At 35.9% G+C, this 15,358-nt stretch overlaps 1 protein-coding gene across 1 annotated transcript in view; it reads right to left on the bottom strand.

The window, feature by feature from the left end:
- Positions 1-4,086: 4,086 nt before the first annotated feature.
- GABRA1 (gamma-aminobutyric acid type A receptor subunit alpha1) overlaps positions 4,087-15,358 on the bottom strand; it is a 56,160-nt gene continuing 44,888 nt past the window's right edge. The window contains exons 8-10 of the mRNA XM_014476314.2: positions 14,726-14,878; positions 8,951-9,153; positions 4,087-5,115 (exon numbers count right to left, since the gene is read on the bottom strand). Of these exons, the coding sequence (XP_014331800.1) occupies positions 4,804-5,115; positions 8,951-9,153; positions 14,726-14,878 (668 nt within the window). The 3' untranslated portion in view covers positions 4,087-4,803. The remainder of the gene's footprint in view (positions 5,116-8,950; positions 9,154-14,725; positions 14,879-15,358) is intronic.

Raw genomic sequence — 15,358 nt, 5'->3', positions numbered from 1 at the left:
AGTGAAGGATAGGGAATCCTGGCTTGCTGCAGTCCATGAGTCACAAAGAGTCGGACACAACTTAGTGACTGAACAACAACAACTAATACAGAGAAGAAAAAATGAAATGAAAAACCTTCCATTTCTCTGTGAAATAATCTTAACACCAAACATAGTATAGCTGCTTAAGTAATGATTACCAAATGAACGTGTGGATTTGTACAGATACTCTGAAAAAAAGAGCTCACTATTCAGGTGAATTACAAATTCAACTGGCTGACACATTGACGTGTGACAAGCGGTAGTTTCAGAATCAGAATTAAAAGGAAATTCAAAATCAAGTGTTTGGCTTTTTGTTGTTGGTACATTGGAATATGTAACAATATGAAGCTCCTTTCCCCACAAGGCACTGAATAGCTAGAGCTGAGGCTAAAGAAACTGTACGTGTGCTGTTTTCCGTGGTTCCCAGTGCTTCCCTTAATGTGATGTTCTACTTTACACATACATGTTAGTTCCCTGGCAGTAAGCTTTGGGACTAGGTTTTAATGTGTTATCATTGAATAAGAAATATGTCCCTTATCACAGGCAGCCTCCCCAAGACTAAAGTGCCTGATTAGTGTTGAATTATCTTTCAAAACCTAGCTCAGCTAACACTTGCATCTGAAGACCTTCCTCATACCACTTCCCAAGTAAAAACTTCCTCTACCTGGCCCATTTTTTGGTAATTGTACATCATTTTTAGTGTTATAACTTGCAGTTCACTTGGCTTCTCTATTAAATGATGAGTTTTCCAAGAGCATACTGTTATCTTCATCTCTGCAATCTCAGTACCCGCCATAGTAACTGAGGGATTCTAGGATGTCCCAACTGTTAGTCAGTGGTTAAATGGTTAACCACTCATAGGTTGGTATTAAGTCCCAAGGCCACTGTCTTGTAGGGCAGGGCCTCTTCAATTCCTCTTGTATTTCCAGTTTCATCTTAGACATTATTAGTTCCTATAGATTCAATGAGCTAACCTTATGAAGAGTGGCAAGATACCCTTGTTACGTGTTTTATGGCATCCTTTACTTTTCTTATAATATTTTTATTATTATTTTTGCCTGATTCTTTGTTTTCTTCCCCTATCATAGCTTTTATTTCCTTTAGGATAAAGAACATTTGAGATATTTATCTCTACATCCATATCAACTAGCACAGTACTTAACACTTAACACTGCTAAGTGTTAAGACTCAGCAAATGTTAGTAGAATTTTAGTTAAATTAACATTCAGAGTTAATTTATTTGAATAAATCATGGCTGTAATGTGATCACATCAGCTGACTGTTCTTGTTGGTCACAAGAGTGGGATGGATATTAGAAAACTCAAACAGAAGGTCTTAATGAACAGGTATAATTAAATTCAAACAGATGGTCAGTCCTAATGCCAAGTCCATTCTTATTTTGATTCCTTAGATAATTATTATGGTGAGCCTTGACATGGATGTAGTTTGATAGCCAAAATAATCATCATTCACTACATTCATTTTTATGAGAGCTAAGAAATCAGTGAATGTGATTGTTCACCTAGTTTACATGGGCAACTTTATTTGGCTTGAATAAGTCATTTCGTTGAACGATTTTAAAGTATTAATTTTGCTAAGTCCTGAATCATTTTTTAAGAAGATATATGTTCCATTTGTAGAAATATAAAAAAAGATACAGAAAGATTTTGCCTCACATGATCTTGTCTGTAGGGACCAGGTGCAGTTTTATGCCTATTGTTGAAATGATTTCTCCATTGTTATTCAAGTGATTGTATTTTGTACTTTAACTTTTTGCTTATAGAAATGTTAAGGGACATAATAGCTCTGGAGGAGCTTTTAAAATTATAATGCTCAGATTCTTCCCTAAAACTATTAAACCAGTCTCCCAGGAGCAGGTCAGAAGACAAATCTACTGTATTAACAATAGATATGAACAAACTACTATTGATTCAGTATGTTGATTCTTTTCTATTTGTGTTTTATAAATTTTGAGTCTTGGTGCTACTGGTGACAACAGATATTAGGTTTTCAAGAATTTCTCTTTCTGAAAGTGATTCATTTAAAATCATAGTTTAGGATCATACCATTGACATCTCTTCAAAAGTCTTTGGAGTAGCCTAGATTCATGTTAGCACTTGGCACTTTTAGGTGCTCCTACTTGAAAATGCTTTAAAACAGGGTAATGGTACTGATAATAAGAAAAGAGAGAGAGTCAAGCATTCCATTTTGTTATTGAATAGTGTTAACTTTATTATTATAATAGAATACAGTATGACATAAAATTAAGAGCTTTTGCTAAACTCTGTAAAGCAATACATGCATCTGCCATAAACAACCTTGATTCATGTTAGGTTTTATTGCCACTTCACTGCACTAAGGTGCCATAAACATTCAGTGTCATCTTTTAAAATTTTTTCCTGGGAGTTAACAGGAACTGTCCTCTATAAGAGTGTATCTTTATTTTCAAGGAAGACTTAACTAGTGTTACATGGTTTAGCAAAGCACTGTAGAAAAGCTACATAGAATCATTTGTCTTTGATAAGTTGTGCAATCAATTTATACAATAGAATACTGTCCATACATACTAACAAACTAAAAAACGATAGAAATGCAGTCATTGCATAGCATAAAGCAGACTAAGAAGAAATATACACATCTAATGAGCAAAATACAGACCAAATGTTAGCCATGAGGAGTCTGGAAGATAAAATACTCTTAATAAACACTTAGATTAACACCAAAAAGAAAAAAAAGAAAAACCAAGATTAACAGCAACACAGAAATTAGAGCCATATTTTAATTTATTTTCTATACATGATATCTACACATGATACCAAAGAATGAAATCTCCTTGGTTCAGCCTTTATTGGCCTAGCTCATTGAATTTAGGCAGGACCAAATCAAACAATAAAGCACATTTAAAAATACCAGAGTTTGTTTAGGAAAACACAAACTGTATTTTCCTGCATCACTGGATAACAGCTTTTTGAGACAAACATTGCTCAAAACTTGGGTATGGATCCCAACTGTCTTATTTGGTAATTATGACGACAGGTTTATGCCATAGTATTCTAAATGTGGTTAGCCCATGACCTGTGGATTCTGGATGCTAATTTTAAATATCTCTGAAATTCTGTCAGACAAAAGGAGACTTCAAAAATACCTTCTTCATAAATATTTATCTCTAAAATATCTGGGAAGTAATGAAAGAGACTAGAATTTTCATAGGGAGTATGAATGGACCTCTTGTCATTAAAGCCCTTACGTAGTATGCCTACAAATATATTGCTACAGTATAAATGAAATGTCATATTACTCAATAAAAGCTAGTTCCTGTACATTCTTTCATGTATTTTTATATTTAATGCTACATATGGTACAACACTTATTGAAATAGTTGGTATCAGCAAAGATAGCAGTAATATACAGTTGATTTTCTAGCTCCCACTAATGCTTTTCCATTTTCTTTTTATATTATAAGAGCCTAAAATAGGGAAAAGTGGGATGACTTGAGTGGATAACAACTGATTCACTACTGTACATGGGACAACAGTTTGAATTACAAGCTTTCCCTACATAAGTAGATTTTATACCCACATATTGTAAATTCCATCTGATTCCTTCAGACTGTTCTGGTCTTAAATGCAGGCTGTAAAAGTATTTCCATAGCATTTAACAACATTCTAACAGCTAAGAGCGGTGAGTCCTACACAATATTTTAAGAACACAACTTTTAAAAAAGTAAAAAAATGTACAATCTCATGCTACATATTTACATATATAATTTATATATTCTATATTTGTTTATTAGTCATAAATTTCAATCTAAAGCTTTTAATGTACTGTTATATAAAATAATACATTCAACAATTCTAGAGCTTGCAAAATATTTTTGCCCCTCTAAAAACATCTTCAGAATGAAAATCAAGTGATTACTGGATGCATGTGTTATCTGGATATAGAGAGGGTGGAAAATAAATATTTTAAAACTGTTCTATCTAAATTTATTATTAATTTTTTTTTTTAGTTTTATTGAGTGTATATATCTGTTAGAATGATTCCTCATTGAGTCTACTGGTAAGAGCTCAGATGACAGTAAAGCAGCCTATTTAAAGCATTTGTCTCCATTGGATTAAATGTGCTCTTACTGTGAGACACTGCACCTTTGCCTATGCAATTTCCATAAATTTTAAAATAGCATTTAACAACAAAATAATGCCCTAGGTATTTCTTAAAAGAGAAAGAATGGGGATCTTGAGCTTTGGAAACAAACTGTTAAAGCTATACATAGGTTTAAAATACAAAACAGAAATGTGAGAAACACATCATCATCTGTGCAATAAAGACATAGATTTTTTTAAATGTTTCTTCATTAAACATTATATTCTTTTAAACACCTTCACATAAAAATATTTTTGACATATACAGTATCTTTTTTTTTCTAGAATATTTGGAAATATATATCTACAAATGACCTGGAGTTAAGTTGGATTTTTCTTCTACTTTTCCTCCTATCTTTGGATCTACTTCCCCCTCCTTTTCTCTCTCTTCCCTTCTGTCTCCTTCTGTCATGATTTTGCTCTCTGGCTCCCTCTCTCAGAATCCCGTCTCTCAGCTGTATGCTCTGATCTGCTCCGGACGGCCAGACAGGGGTCTGTTGTTCTTATATGAATTATGGAAATAAGGAAACCTTCAAATTCTCTAAGACAGAGGCAATAAAGCAGATGGGAATTACCACGTTGAGAACAGAAAGCAATTCCCAGTGCAGAGGACTGAGCAACAGAATATGGTTGACAGGACCTATTGATGGGGGGTGGGGGCTTTTAGCTGAGGCTCTCTGTTTAAATATGTTGCCCAATAGACCAAGTTAAAGATTCCGAATAACAGAGGGAAGGCTATTCTTGACAGTCGGTCAATTTTGCTGACACTGTTAAAGGTTTTCTTCGGTTCTGGTGGTTTTGTTTCCGGCTTGACTTCTTTTGGTTCTATGGTTGCACTTTTAGCAATGGTGGCTAAGCCGGGGTCACCCCTGGCCAGATTAGGTGTGTAGCTGGTTGCTGTTGGAGCATAAGTGTTGTTTTTCTTAATAAGAGGGTCCTTCACTTTCTTTGGCTGTAAAGGAAAGAGTTAAAGTATTTTGTTTAGTAAATTGTGGTAAGCAAGTTTATAAGTTCTTGAGCAAAGTGACCTTTACTTTAGAACTCAAACAAGTGCTTTATTTAACATCTAAAGAATGGAATTTATGACAGCATTTTGGGAATAAATTTAAAACGCAGACACAAAGGTCTAATTGTAAAATTGACAAGTGACCTGGTGGGACATTTGGTCCAAAATGTCCATAAGACAGTTGGTCTGTGAGACATTTGCTTTACGTCAATGGTCCTTGCAATTTGGTCCTATCCAAAATGTCTTTGAGCATACTGGATCCATGACAAATGGTTTTGGACAGGACCACATATCAAAGTCCTTTGTTATTGTTCAATTGCTAAATTGTGTCCAACTCTTTGTGACCCCATGAACTACAGCATGCCATGCTTCCCTGTTGTTCACTATCTCCTAGAGTTTGCTCAAACTCATGTCCATTGAGTTACTGATGCCATCCAACCATCTCACCCTCTGTCACCCCCTTCTCCTCCTGCCTCCAATCTTTTCCAACATCAGAGTCTTTTTCCAATGAGGCATCTCTTCACATAAGGTGGTCAAAGTATTGGAGCTTCAGCATCCGTCCTCCCAATGAATATTTGGGGTTGGTTTCCATGGACCAAATGTCTTATGGACATTTTGGACAGCACCTAATGTCTACTAAACCATGATGACTCTAGATAACAATACTGTATCATATACTTTAATATTGCTGAGACTAAATCTTAAATGTTTTCACCAGAGAAAGGACTTTGTGACCAGTTAGAGATAGTAGCTAATACTATGGTGGTAACCAATTCATGATATATAATATATCTAATTAATTGCATTGTACACCTTAAACTTACACAATGCTATGTGTCAAATATCTTTCAATAAGGCTAGGGAAAAATGCAGACAAATATTTTCCAGGCTTTCCAATCAAAAAATGGGGTCTATTTCCCCACTTATTACATCTAGACGTTTGACTCTGGCAGAGTGATGCTGTGCCAGCTTAAGATCCTATCCTCAGGAAGCTTTGCAACCTCACTCTTTACCCTCTGGAAACATGCCACAGAAACATGAAGCATGGATTAGACACTGAGGGACCAGAGACTATGTTCAGTGAGAGATCCAGCCAGCATGAGGCCCCATACATGGGAGAAAGGCCATTGTAGATTTTCTTGCCCTGGTGCGGGAACTACGTCAGTGAGCCCATGTTCGACTAATAGAAATAACCTCAGGTTTTTCCTAGCCTCAAATGCTTGGTTACTGTTTTAGGTCACTAAGTTTTGGGGCAGTTTGTTTTGCAGTGATAAAAAATTTATGAGCCAATTATTTTTTGCTCCTTCTCCTCAGGCTTCCAGTGCACAAATGACAAAGCAGGGTCATTCAGGATATCCTGGATTCGATTTTTGCTCAGTGTTACCTGCTCACTAATGTTATCTGTGTGGTAATTGATAACTGCAGCTTTTCTTAGTTTCTGTCATATAGACACTTCTCAAAAATAAAGTAGGTCATTGTTCAGAGCTATGTGGTCTGATATAGTTGCATATTCTTTAAGAAGTTAGTATTTAATTTAGCAGTTAACCGTACGAGGGTGGATCTTAAGAAGGCCACTATATATTCACTTGAAAATGTGATGCCCTATTGGAATTTCCTTTTTATTTTCAAGTATACCATGTCAGACATCAAAACTTTAACTCTCCTGAAAACACTTTATCTAATTACAGAAAAAAAAAATGTATCCTCTCTGAATGTCAGAGTGAGATCTGGATTACATTGTGTTCACATTCCCTGTTTTAAGCAAATCAAACTGGCAAAGCCCTGTGGAAGATTTTTACAGAGACAAAAATACATTTTAGAAAATATCCTCTTTCTTAATAAGATGCCAGATATGGGCATAAATGTATTATTTATGTATATGTAGATGCCTATGTACATATGACTATACCTATATCTATATATGTACACTGAATAATGTGAACTGTAGATTGATAGAGATTGAAATATTTTATTTGAGACAACACTTAAAGACTAGTACACAGTCAGAAAGAAATCTAAACTCAAATATGAGATCACCAACACCTCAATCCAAATTCTATGCTTTCCAGATCAAGTTCAATTCATCTAACAATTCATTAACAATTGCAACTGACAAGCTACAATCAGAAAGACACTGGCTTCTTGCAGCATGCAAAGAAAGGATTAGGATAGAAAAACAACTTTTCCCAATGTTTGCATTTCATTTTTCAGTTGCATATCACTAATGTTTGTGTATCATTAGTTCTGAAGAACTTTGGTAGAGTGTACCACTAATTCTAAGATGTGGATTTTAAAAATGTCCACAGCTATGATTTTGGGCGATGTCTCACAATTTGTAGTGTCTTATGATCACACATCTTCAGGTTCACTGCTTTCCTTTGGGGTTGTCCTTCTGTTCTAGGACAAATGGAGGCTATCAATGGCTAAAGTAAGTATTGGACAAAAACTCTGTTTCCACTCTCTCACCTCTCTCTCCATCTGGTAAGTGCAGTTTCTTTTGTCTTGTTTCCTCTCTACTGATCCTGAGACAAGATTCTTGGTTTGGAAATTCAGATATGCTTTTTATACTAAGTTGAGGATGTGTCAAGGCAAGGTGAATTTTTAGGACCTGGGTCTGGTCCATTTTGGTTGGTATAGCATACCCCACACAGAACTTCCTTTGCTTTGAGTTGAGTATTCAATAGATCCACCTGTGGCTGAATGGTAAATCTCAAAGAGTTTTTACTTGGCAGCATATGTTCTTTCTTATGTACACATAAATTAGTGGTACATCTTAGAATCAGTAACACTATAGATTCTATTAAATGTGGTAGATGTTTCTACAAAGGATCCTCTTTTCTAATATATTCACGGAGCTGTGGGAAAAACATCATTAAATGAATTTCTTTACTGTAGACCCTCTTAGACTCTCTAATATACTGTGACTCTGTGAGAGTATTCAGTATTTTTCAAGTATATTTGACAACATAACTATTTTTAGAGACTGATTCAGGACACTAGTACTCTTCATTTGCTGTAGAGAAATTCCTCCTAGGTTACTTCTAGATGCCTTAGAACCTCTGGGACTCTGACTTTGCCTTTCTTTCCACCATCCCAAGACTTTCTTGCCTTTTGACATATTTTTATTTAAAACCCCAGAATCAGAAATATCCTCCCCAACCATGCTTTAAAAGTCACTCCAAAATATGTTCTAACAGAAGAACAGTGATATTCTTGACTTGCTAATTTTCTACAATGAAGAAATTTTGTGAATTCTGTGTTGTGATTCTTAAAGCAAACCTCTCTTTTGGAAAAAGAAAATATGTTTCCTGACCTTTACTTTAGTGAAAATTAGAGATAATGCATTTTGTAAGCTCAATTCAGTTGAGTCATTAAAGTAATAACATTTAGGACCAAAGTTATTAGGACCAAACACCCAAAAAACTATGATTTTCAAGTCACAAAAATTATAATGGCATAATTGCTCCCAATATCAAGTTTGTTAAAACTGTTCTCACATTAATGGGGACCATAGGAAACCATACTTGAATAGAAATGTTTACCTTTGTGTTTCTCCTTTATTTCCTTCCCTTGACTCTGCACACCTATCCACAGAAACAACCTCCTTCCTTAGCAGTGAGGAAATTCTCACAGCACTTAATCATTTATGACATAAGAAAAAAACAATCTTCTTTACCCTCTCTCTGCATCCTTCAGCCATTCCCCCAAGCTCACACATTACATCTTACAGGTTTAAAAAGACATAATGGTGCAATATCACAGGAGATATTAAAGCATTTACCTTTTCTGGAACCACACTTTTCCCATCCCATGCATAACCTCTCTTGGTGAAATAGTTTACTGTGGCAAACTCGATCAGAGCTGAGAATACAAAGGCATAGCACACTGCAATAAACCAATCCATAGCAGTTGCATAAGCCACCTTAGGGAGGGAATTTCTGGCACTGATACTCAAAGTTGTCATGGTGAGCACAGTTGTGACTCCTGCAAAGAAAGAAAGTTAATTTTTAGGTTCATACTATAAACTTTCATCACTGAAGTCACCCTACTTGTATAAAATGAAACACACACAGAGTATGTTTTCAAGTTCATCCCGTTTGGTTTGGGATGGGTGAGTTTTAATTTAATCCCAATGTAGTTTGTAGTTCATAGTATGGCAGTACTGAAGGGCAGTTCTTGGAGGGATAAACTGCTCTGCTACTGAGAAGCCATTAATAAGATCGTGAACTCCCTTAAATAGGCATCTTGAACACAGTGCCCTGGTGAGGAAAGGAAATAATATTCCTTCACTGTCCCCAACTCTAGGAAAAAGAAAGCAGAGATTGTCACTGTCCAGGATCCATAAGTAATCACTGAATCCTCAGCTCTGTTTAATATTCTACAGAGATAGTGAAGGACAGGGAAGCCTGGCATGCTGCAGTCCATGAGGTCGCAAAGGGTCAGCCACTACTGAGTGACTGAACAATCCTTGAATATATAAACCATAAAACCAATAACTTTTTGATAATTGATCATCAACAGATAACTAAATTATCTTCGGATAATGTTTTGTTATGTTATTAATGCTTTGTCTTTTATACTATTTTTCCTGATTCTTGAAATAGCTGCTCTTTTGAAGAAATTACTGAAATAAGTCTCAGGTGACTTGCTTGAGGTCACATAGCTCAGAAATGGCAAAACCAAATTTGCATACATTCATCTGATTCAAATGTTCAAAGTCTTACTCTTTCTGCTAATGCTGCTATATATCTTCCCTAATCTATGAATCTATCCCAACTGATTAAAATCACCTCTATTCAAAGCCATTTTCAAGTCAGTTGTTTTCAGTTTGCTTGTGTGCTCAGTCGCTTCAGTCCTGTCTGACTCTTTGTGACCCTGTGAACTGTAGCCCACCAGACTCCTCTATTAGATTTTTCAGGCAAGCATGCTGGAGTGGGTTGTCATGCCCTCTTCCTGGGGATCTTCCCAACCCAGGGATCGAACCCATGTCTCCTGCATCTCCTGCACTGCAGGCAGATTCTTTTACCACTGAGCCCAATTATAGGAGTTTGTTTTGAAGGATGACATTCAATAATATCCATTTAACAAGTTAATATTTTCAACCTACTATATATGATGCAATCTATGAGTTAGAATACTGTAAGTCTCCTTTTAAGCCATTTGAAAATTTATGGAAAAAAAAATCACAGGAACCCAATAACTTAGACTGCATGGTGTGGAAAAAATCTTAACCTCTTCCAGTAGCTAGTCCCTCACTATTTATTAACTCTATAGCTTTGAACAAGTGAGTTAGCTCCTAAGGACCTCAGTTTCCATAACTGTAAATGTGGTGACTTACACTTCATTCCCTTGGTCGGTGTATATCATTGTTGAAATTCCAAGAAAGGAAAATTTTTACACATTCATAGGGTTAGAGGAATAAATATAATAATATGTGAAAGCATTTTATAGATAAGTCAATTATTGCCACAGAAGATATTGTCATCCCATCTGTCTAAAACTCATACCTATGATTCCTCTTTTGATTAATTTTAGAGAATCAGTAGGGTCATGCAGCTGGTAGGCAGCTAATTTTTCCAAGGCAGTTTAAAGCATCCAATATTCCCAGTTTTCCATGAATTTCAAGGTAATTTATCTTTGCAGCTTTATTAGGAAGTGATAGGATTAAGAACACTGAGATTTTCAGTATGTCATATTTCTGATACATGGTCACAGTTGTAGGGAATAGACTTACTATGAGCTTTGGAGGTGTTGCAGGACATTTTGGGGCATTATCCATATTACATATTAGCTGGGAAAAAGCGCCCAAATTTACATATTAACTTGAGCAAAGAGCAAAGTAATTAAATGTCAGTATTTGGGGAACAGAGCAACCCAGTTTCAAGCCCCAGCTCTGTAATTGCTGAGTGACCTTGGGAAGTCTGTCTCACAAGTCTGAACTTCTGGAGTTTTTTTGTAATTATTCCCTTGTAATTTAATTTGAATAAGTCTAACTCAGAGGGCTATTGTGAGTATTTAATAAAATAATGTAATAAAGTATTGAGCCTGATACTTACTAAGGGCAAAGTTAATAACTTATTATTGACAGCTTCACTCCTTTTGGATAAATCCCTGCTAAAGTGAATTCCATTTTTTTTTTTTTTTTTTTGGTTTATGTGGACAGTCAACTGCTAAAAGTAATTTGGGAATAGAAGTTCTTAAACAAAATGTATCCATAAATTAAAAACAATTAAGAATAGCATAAAGAGAGGCATGCTCTGTGTGTGTGTATGTATGTGTGTTGTCATCTTACAATTCCAGCTATAGAGAAAGGGAAAAAAGTTAAAATGTGTTGAGCATCTATTAAGTTCCAAGTACTGAGGGTGACAAAATACAAATTTTATTTTATTTTTCTCACCTAATCTTTTAAATGGCACTGTTTTATTTTAATTATACTCTCATTTTATAAGTAACCAACACTTAAAAGACAAGATTGAACCCAAAACGTGGGTGTATCTGGAATCAAAATCACATGACCACACTGTCTTCAAATAAGAAAGAGCAGGGAAGGTCAGAAGATGATGTTTTAAGACATAAAATGGTTTCAGCTTTGTTGCATTCTGGATGCCATTTAATAAACTGTTGCAAGGTATAACTTTTGTTTATTTTTTCCTTTTGATATTTTTTTCTTTAAATACCTATGACCCTCTCAGTCATCCCCTACAGCTCAGAGGAATATGCTGAGTACAAACTAAAAAGAATAAAGACATATGTATTAAATAAATTTTAAAAGGCTAAAAGTCTTGGAAAATTGCATTTGTGATTTTATTGAGCTTAAAACATTAGAAATATATAACTTGATTCACAGAAATACTTGCCACGGTTGTATTTACAAATATGTAGTTATGTTCACCAAAGGGGCATGAGTTGGCTAGGTGAGCAGACTGTTGAAACTATTAAGAGGAAGATTTTTGATTTACAAAACATTCCAAAGTGCTTTATAGGATATCCAAAAAGGAAGAGTAGATTTGCTGGGGACAGAGGGGGTGGAAAGTGAGCCTTTAAAAAAACCATTTTTACTATAGTGCTGGGCTCATTCTATAAAAATAAATGTAAAATATAAAGGAAATATCTCATTGGTTCTAATTAAAACATTCAAGTGAATAAAGGGCTCAAACTACATATATATATATATATATATATAAAAGTGAGCATCTGACAAGAGTTCAATCTTCAGTTCTAATAAGTGGCTTGCTGCTGCTGCTGCTGCTAAGTCGCTTCAGTCATGTCCTACTCTGTGCGACTCCATAGATGGCAGCCCACCAGGCTCCCCTGTCCCTGGGATTCTCCAGGCAAGAACACTGGAGTGGGTTGCCATTTCCTTCTCCAATGCATGCAAGTGAAAAGTGAAAGTGAAGTCACTCAGTCGTGTCCAACTCTAGCGACCCCATGGACTGCAGCCTACCAGGCTCCTCCGTCCATGGGATTTTCTAGGCAAAAGTACTGGAGTGGGGTGCCATTGCCTTCTCCAAATAAGTGGCTTAAACACTAGTTAATATTTACAAATTGTGATAAGGGAAAAAAAGAGTTTTAAATTAACTAATCTTCTGCCTGGTGGCTGGAATCATTTTGGGTCTTGATTTAGCTGGGCTCTTAGACTGATGTCACAGCAAAGATTTGGTGGTTTCCATCCCAGAAGCAACTTGTCCAGATTCTTTTCTGGGCCCTGGTAGAAGCGTCTTACTTTTTTCCTGGGATAAAGCCATGATGCCATAAGGGTCTTTGCACAAGAAAAATCCTCAGTTTAGACTGTAAGCATCTGAAGCCTTTTGTTTTGTAGTAAAGGGTTATAAACATAGCATGTGCCTATTATATGTTTGAATGAACCTTGATATTTCTGGAATGAACTTTGATAATTGTAACTGTCACCAATTGAATATGTGATGGTTATTTCCAAATGAATTACGCTGCCTAAAACAACCCCATTCTTAGCCTTGTCATGGAACAGGTAGTACATGGGGAGTGGTACCTCATCATCATTAAGAACACAGCCTTTAAAGCTAAGAGGCTGGATCTTATTCCAGATTCCTTCACCTCATAGTTTCTGACCTTGGGCAAGTTATTGGATTGGCCAAAAAATTCATTCAGGCTTTATGACCGTTTTGGCCAACCCAGTACTTAACATCTTGTTCCTTAGCTTTCTTGTCTAAAACATAGGTGTAATATTACAGAGAATTTTTCTAGTGTTAAATAAGAGAATAGAGAGTTATATCATAGAACAGAGCATGATATAAAAACACTCAATAAGTATTCTGCAAGATTTTATTGCTATTCAAATTTTAAACTCCCAAATTCATGAGAGGAGTGGGTAATGTTATGGTGACAGCTACATTAGAACACAGTAGGCCCTCATAGTAGATTTCAAAAGACAAGTCAATGACTAAATAAGTGAATGAGTCATTAAGTTTTTGTTAATGAAATCTTGTGTTTATTATTCTTAAAAGTATACTTAAGACAGTGTACTATAATACAGGCAGGAGCTCTTTATATGAAATACACAGTTCTAAATCAATGAAGAATTGATGCTTTTGAACTGTGGTGTTGGAGAAGACTCTTGAGAGTCCCTTGGACTCCAAGGAGATCCAACCAGTCCATTCTAAAGGAGATCAGTCCTGGGTATTCTTTGGAAGGACTGATGCTACAGCTGAAACTCTAGTACTTTGGCCACCTCATGTGAAAAGTTGACTCATTGGAAAAGACTCTGATGCTGGGAGGGATTGGGGGCAGGAGGAGATGGGGACCACAGAGGATGAGATGGCTGGATGGCATCACCGACTCGATGGATGTGAGTTTGAGTGAACTCCGGGAGTTGGTGATGGACAGGGAGGCCTGGCGTGCTGCAATTCATGGGGTCACATAGTCGGACACGACTGAGCAACTGAACTGAACTGAACTGAAATCAATGAATTAGGCATGAGTTTTCCTATTAGTAAAAAGTTATTACCCTTTAAATAATTTTCCATTAGATTGACAACTGAAAGTATCTAAGGCATTTAGAATATTTTCATAGAAAAAAATATTTGTAACTCTTCAGAAGTGCACACATTAGTAAAAATAAGATATTCCTGTACTCGTATAATGGTCATCACTAAGTTATTTCTATATAAAGAATCCCTGCTTTCATATATTAAGGAAGTAGTTCTGCTGATATTTTCTCATATTCTCAAAAGATATACTGACACTTGATTATGTATTCTAAATGTATGGTTTAGGTATAAGTGTTCCTATGTGTACATTTTAATCTATCACGAAGCACATTATACCTGCTTCATTACATTTCTTTTCAAACAGCAAATCAAGTGTTCATTAATCCCATCAATTAACATGCACTAAAACAGCTTGCTATTTTAAAAAAGAATTTTTTACAATCATGTCATAATGAAAATGGTAATACCTTGACCCTTTCTGTTGTGCTAACTCCAAACTTAGTGTATAATTATTTTTTTTCATTCTATCTGCAATGTCACAGGTATGAAACAACTTAGTGGCCCTTGCATATGTCTTGACTGGCGCTTACCAAAGACCGTCCTCGCTGGCACAGACTCTCTGTTGAGCCAGAATGAGACTTGGGAGAGAATAACTGTCATTATGCACGGCAGGTATGTTTGAATAACAAAATATCCAATCTTTCTCTTCAGGTGGAAATGAGTTGTCATAACAACATACTCTCCTAGAGGGTAAAACAGACAATAAGTTGAGCAATTTGACCTTGAAAAGGAATCTCTCAGTTTTTCTGTCAGTAGCAAGAACCTGGAGGTTAGACATAGCCTTTCTCCACATAACACCTGGTTCCTGGAGAGAAAAGCTGTTATCCAGGAAAGAAAAAAGCCATTTGCCAAACACACCGGGACTTCCCTGGTGATCCAATGGTTAAGACTTCACCTTCTACTGCAGGGCTTGTGGGTTCAATCCCTGGTCAGAGAGCTAAGATTATACATGCCTGGAGGTCAAAAAACCAAAATGTAAAACAGAAGCAATATTGTAATGAATTCGGTAAAAACTTTAACAATGGTCCACATAAAAAAATAATAATAAATCTTAATTTTAAAAATAATTCTAGTTTAAAAATAAAACACACCAGAAAGGCACTGAGGATGAGACTGAGGTGCCTGAGGTCTCATTGATCTTATGTCATAATCCTGGTGACTGA

This window comes from Bos mutus, chromosome 7, assembly GCF_027580195.1.
Source record: "Bos mutus isolate GX-2022 chromosome 7, NWIPB_WYAK_1.1, whole genome shotgun sequence".
NCBI lineage: Eukaryota > Metazoa > Chordata > Mammalia > Artiodactyla > Bovidae > Bos > Bos mutus.
This window is presented reverse-complemented; position numbering and strand designations above follow the sequence as displayed.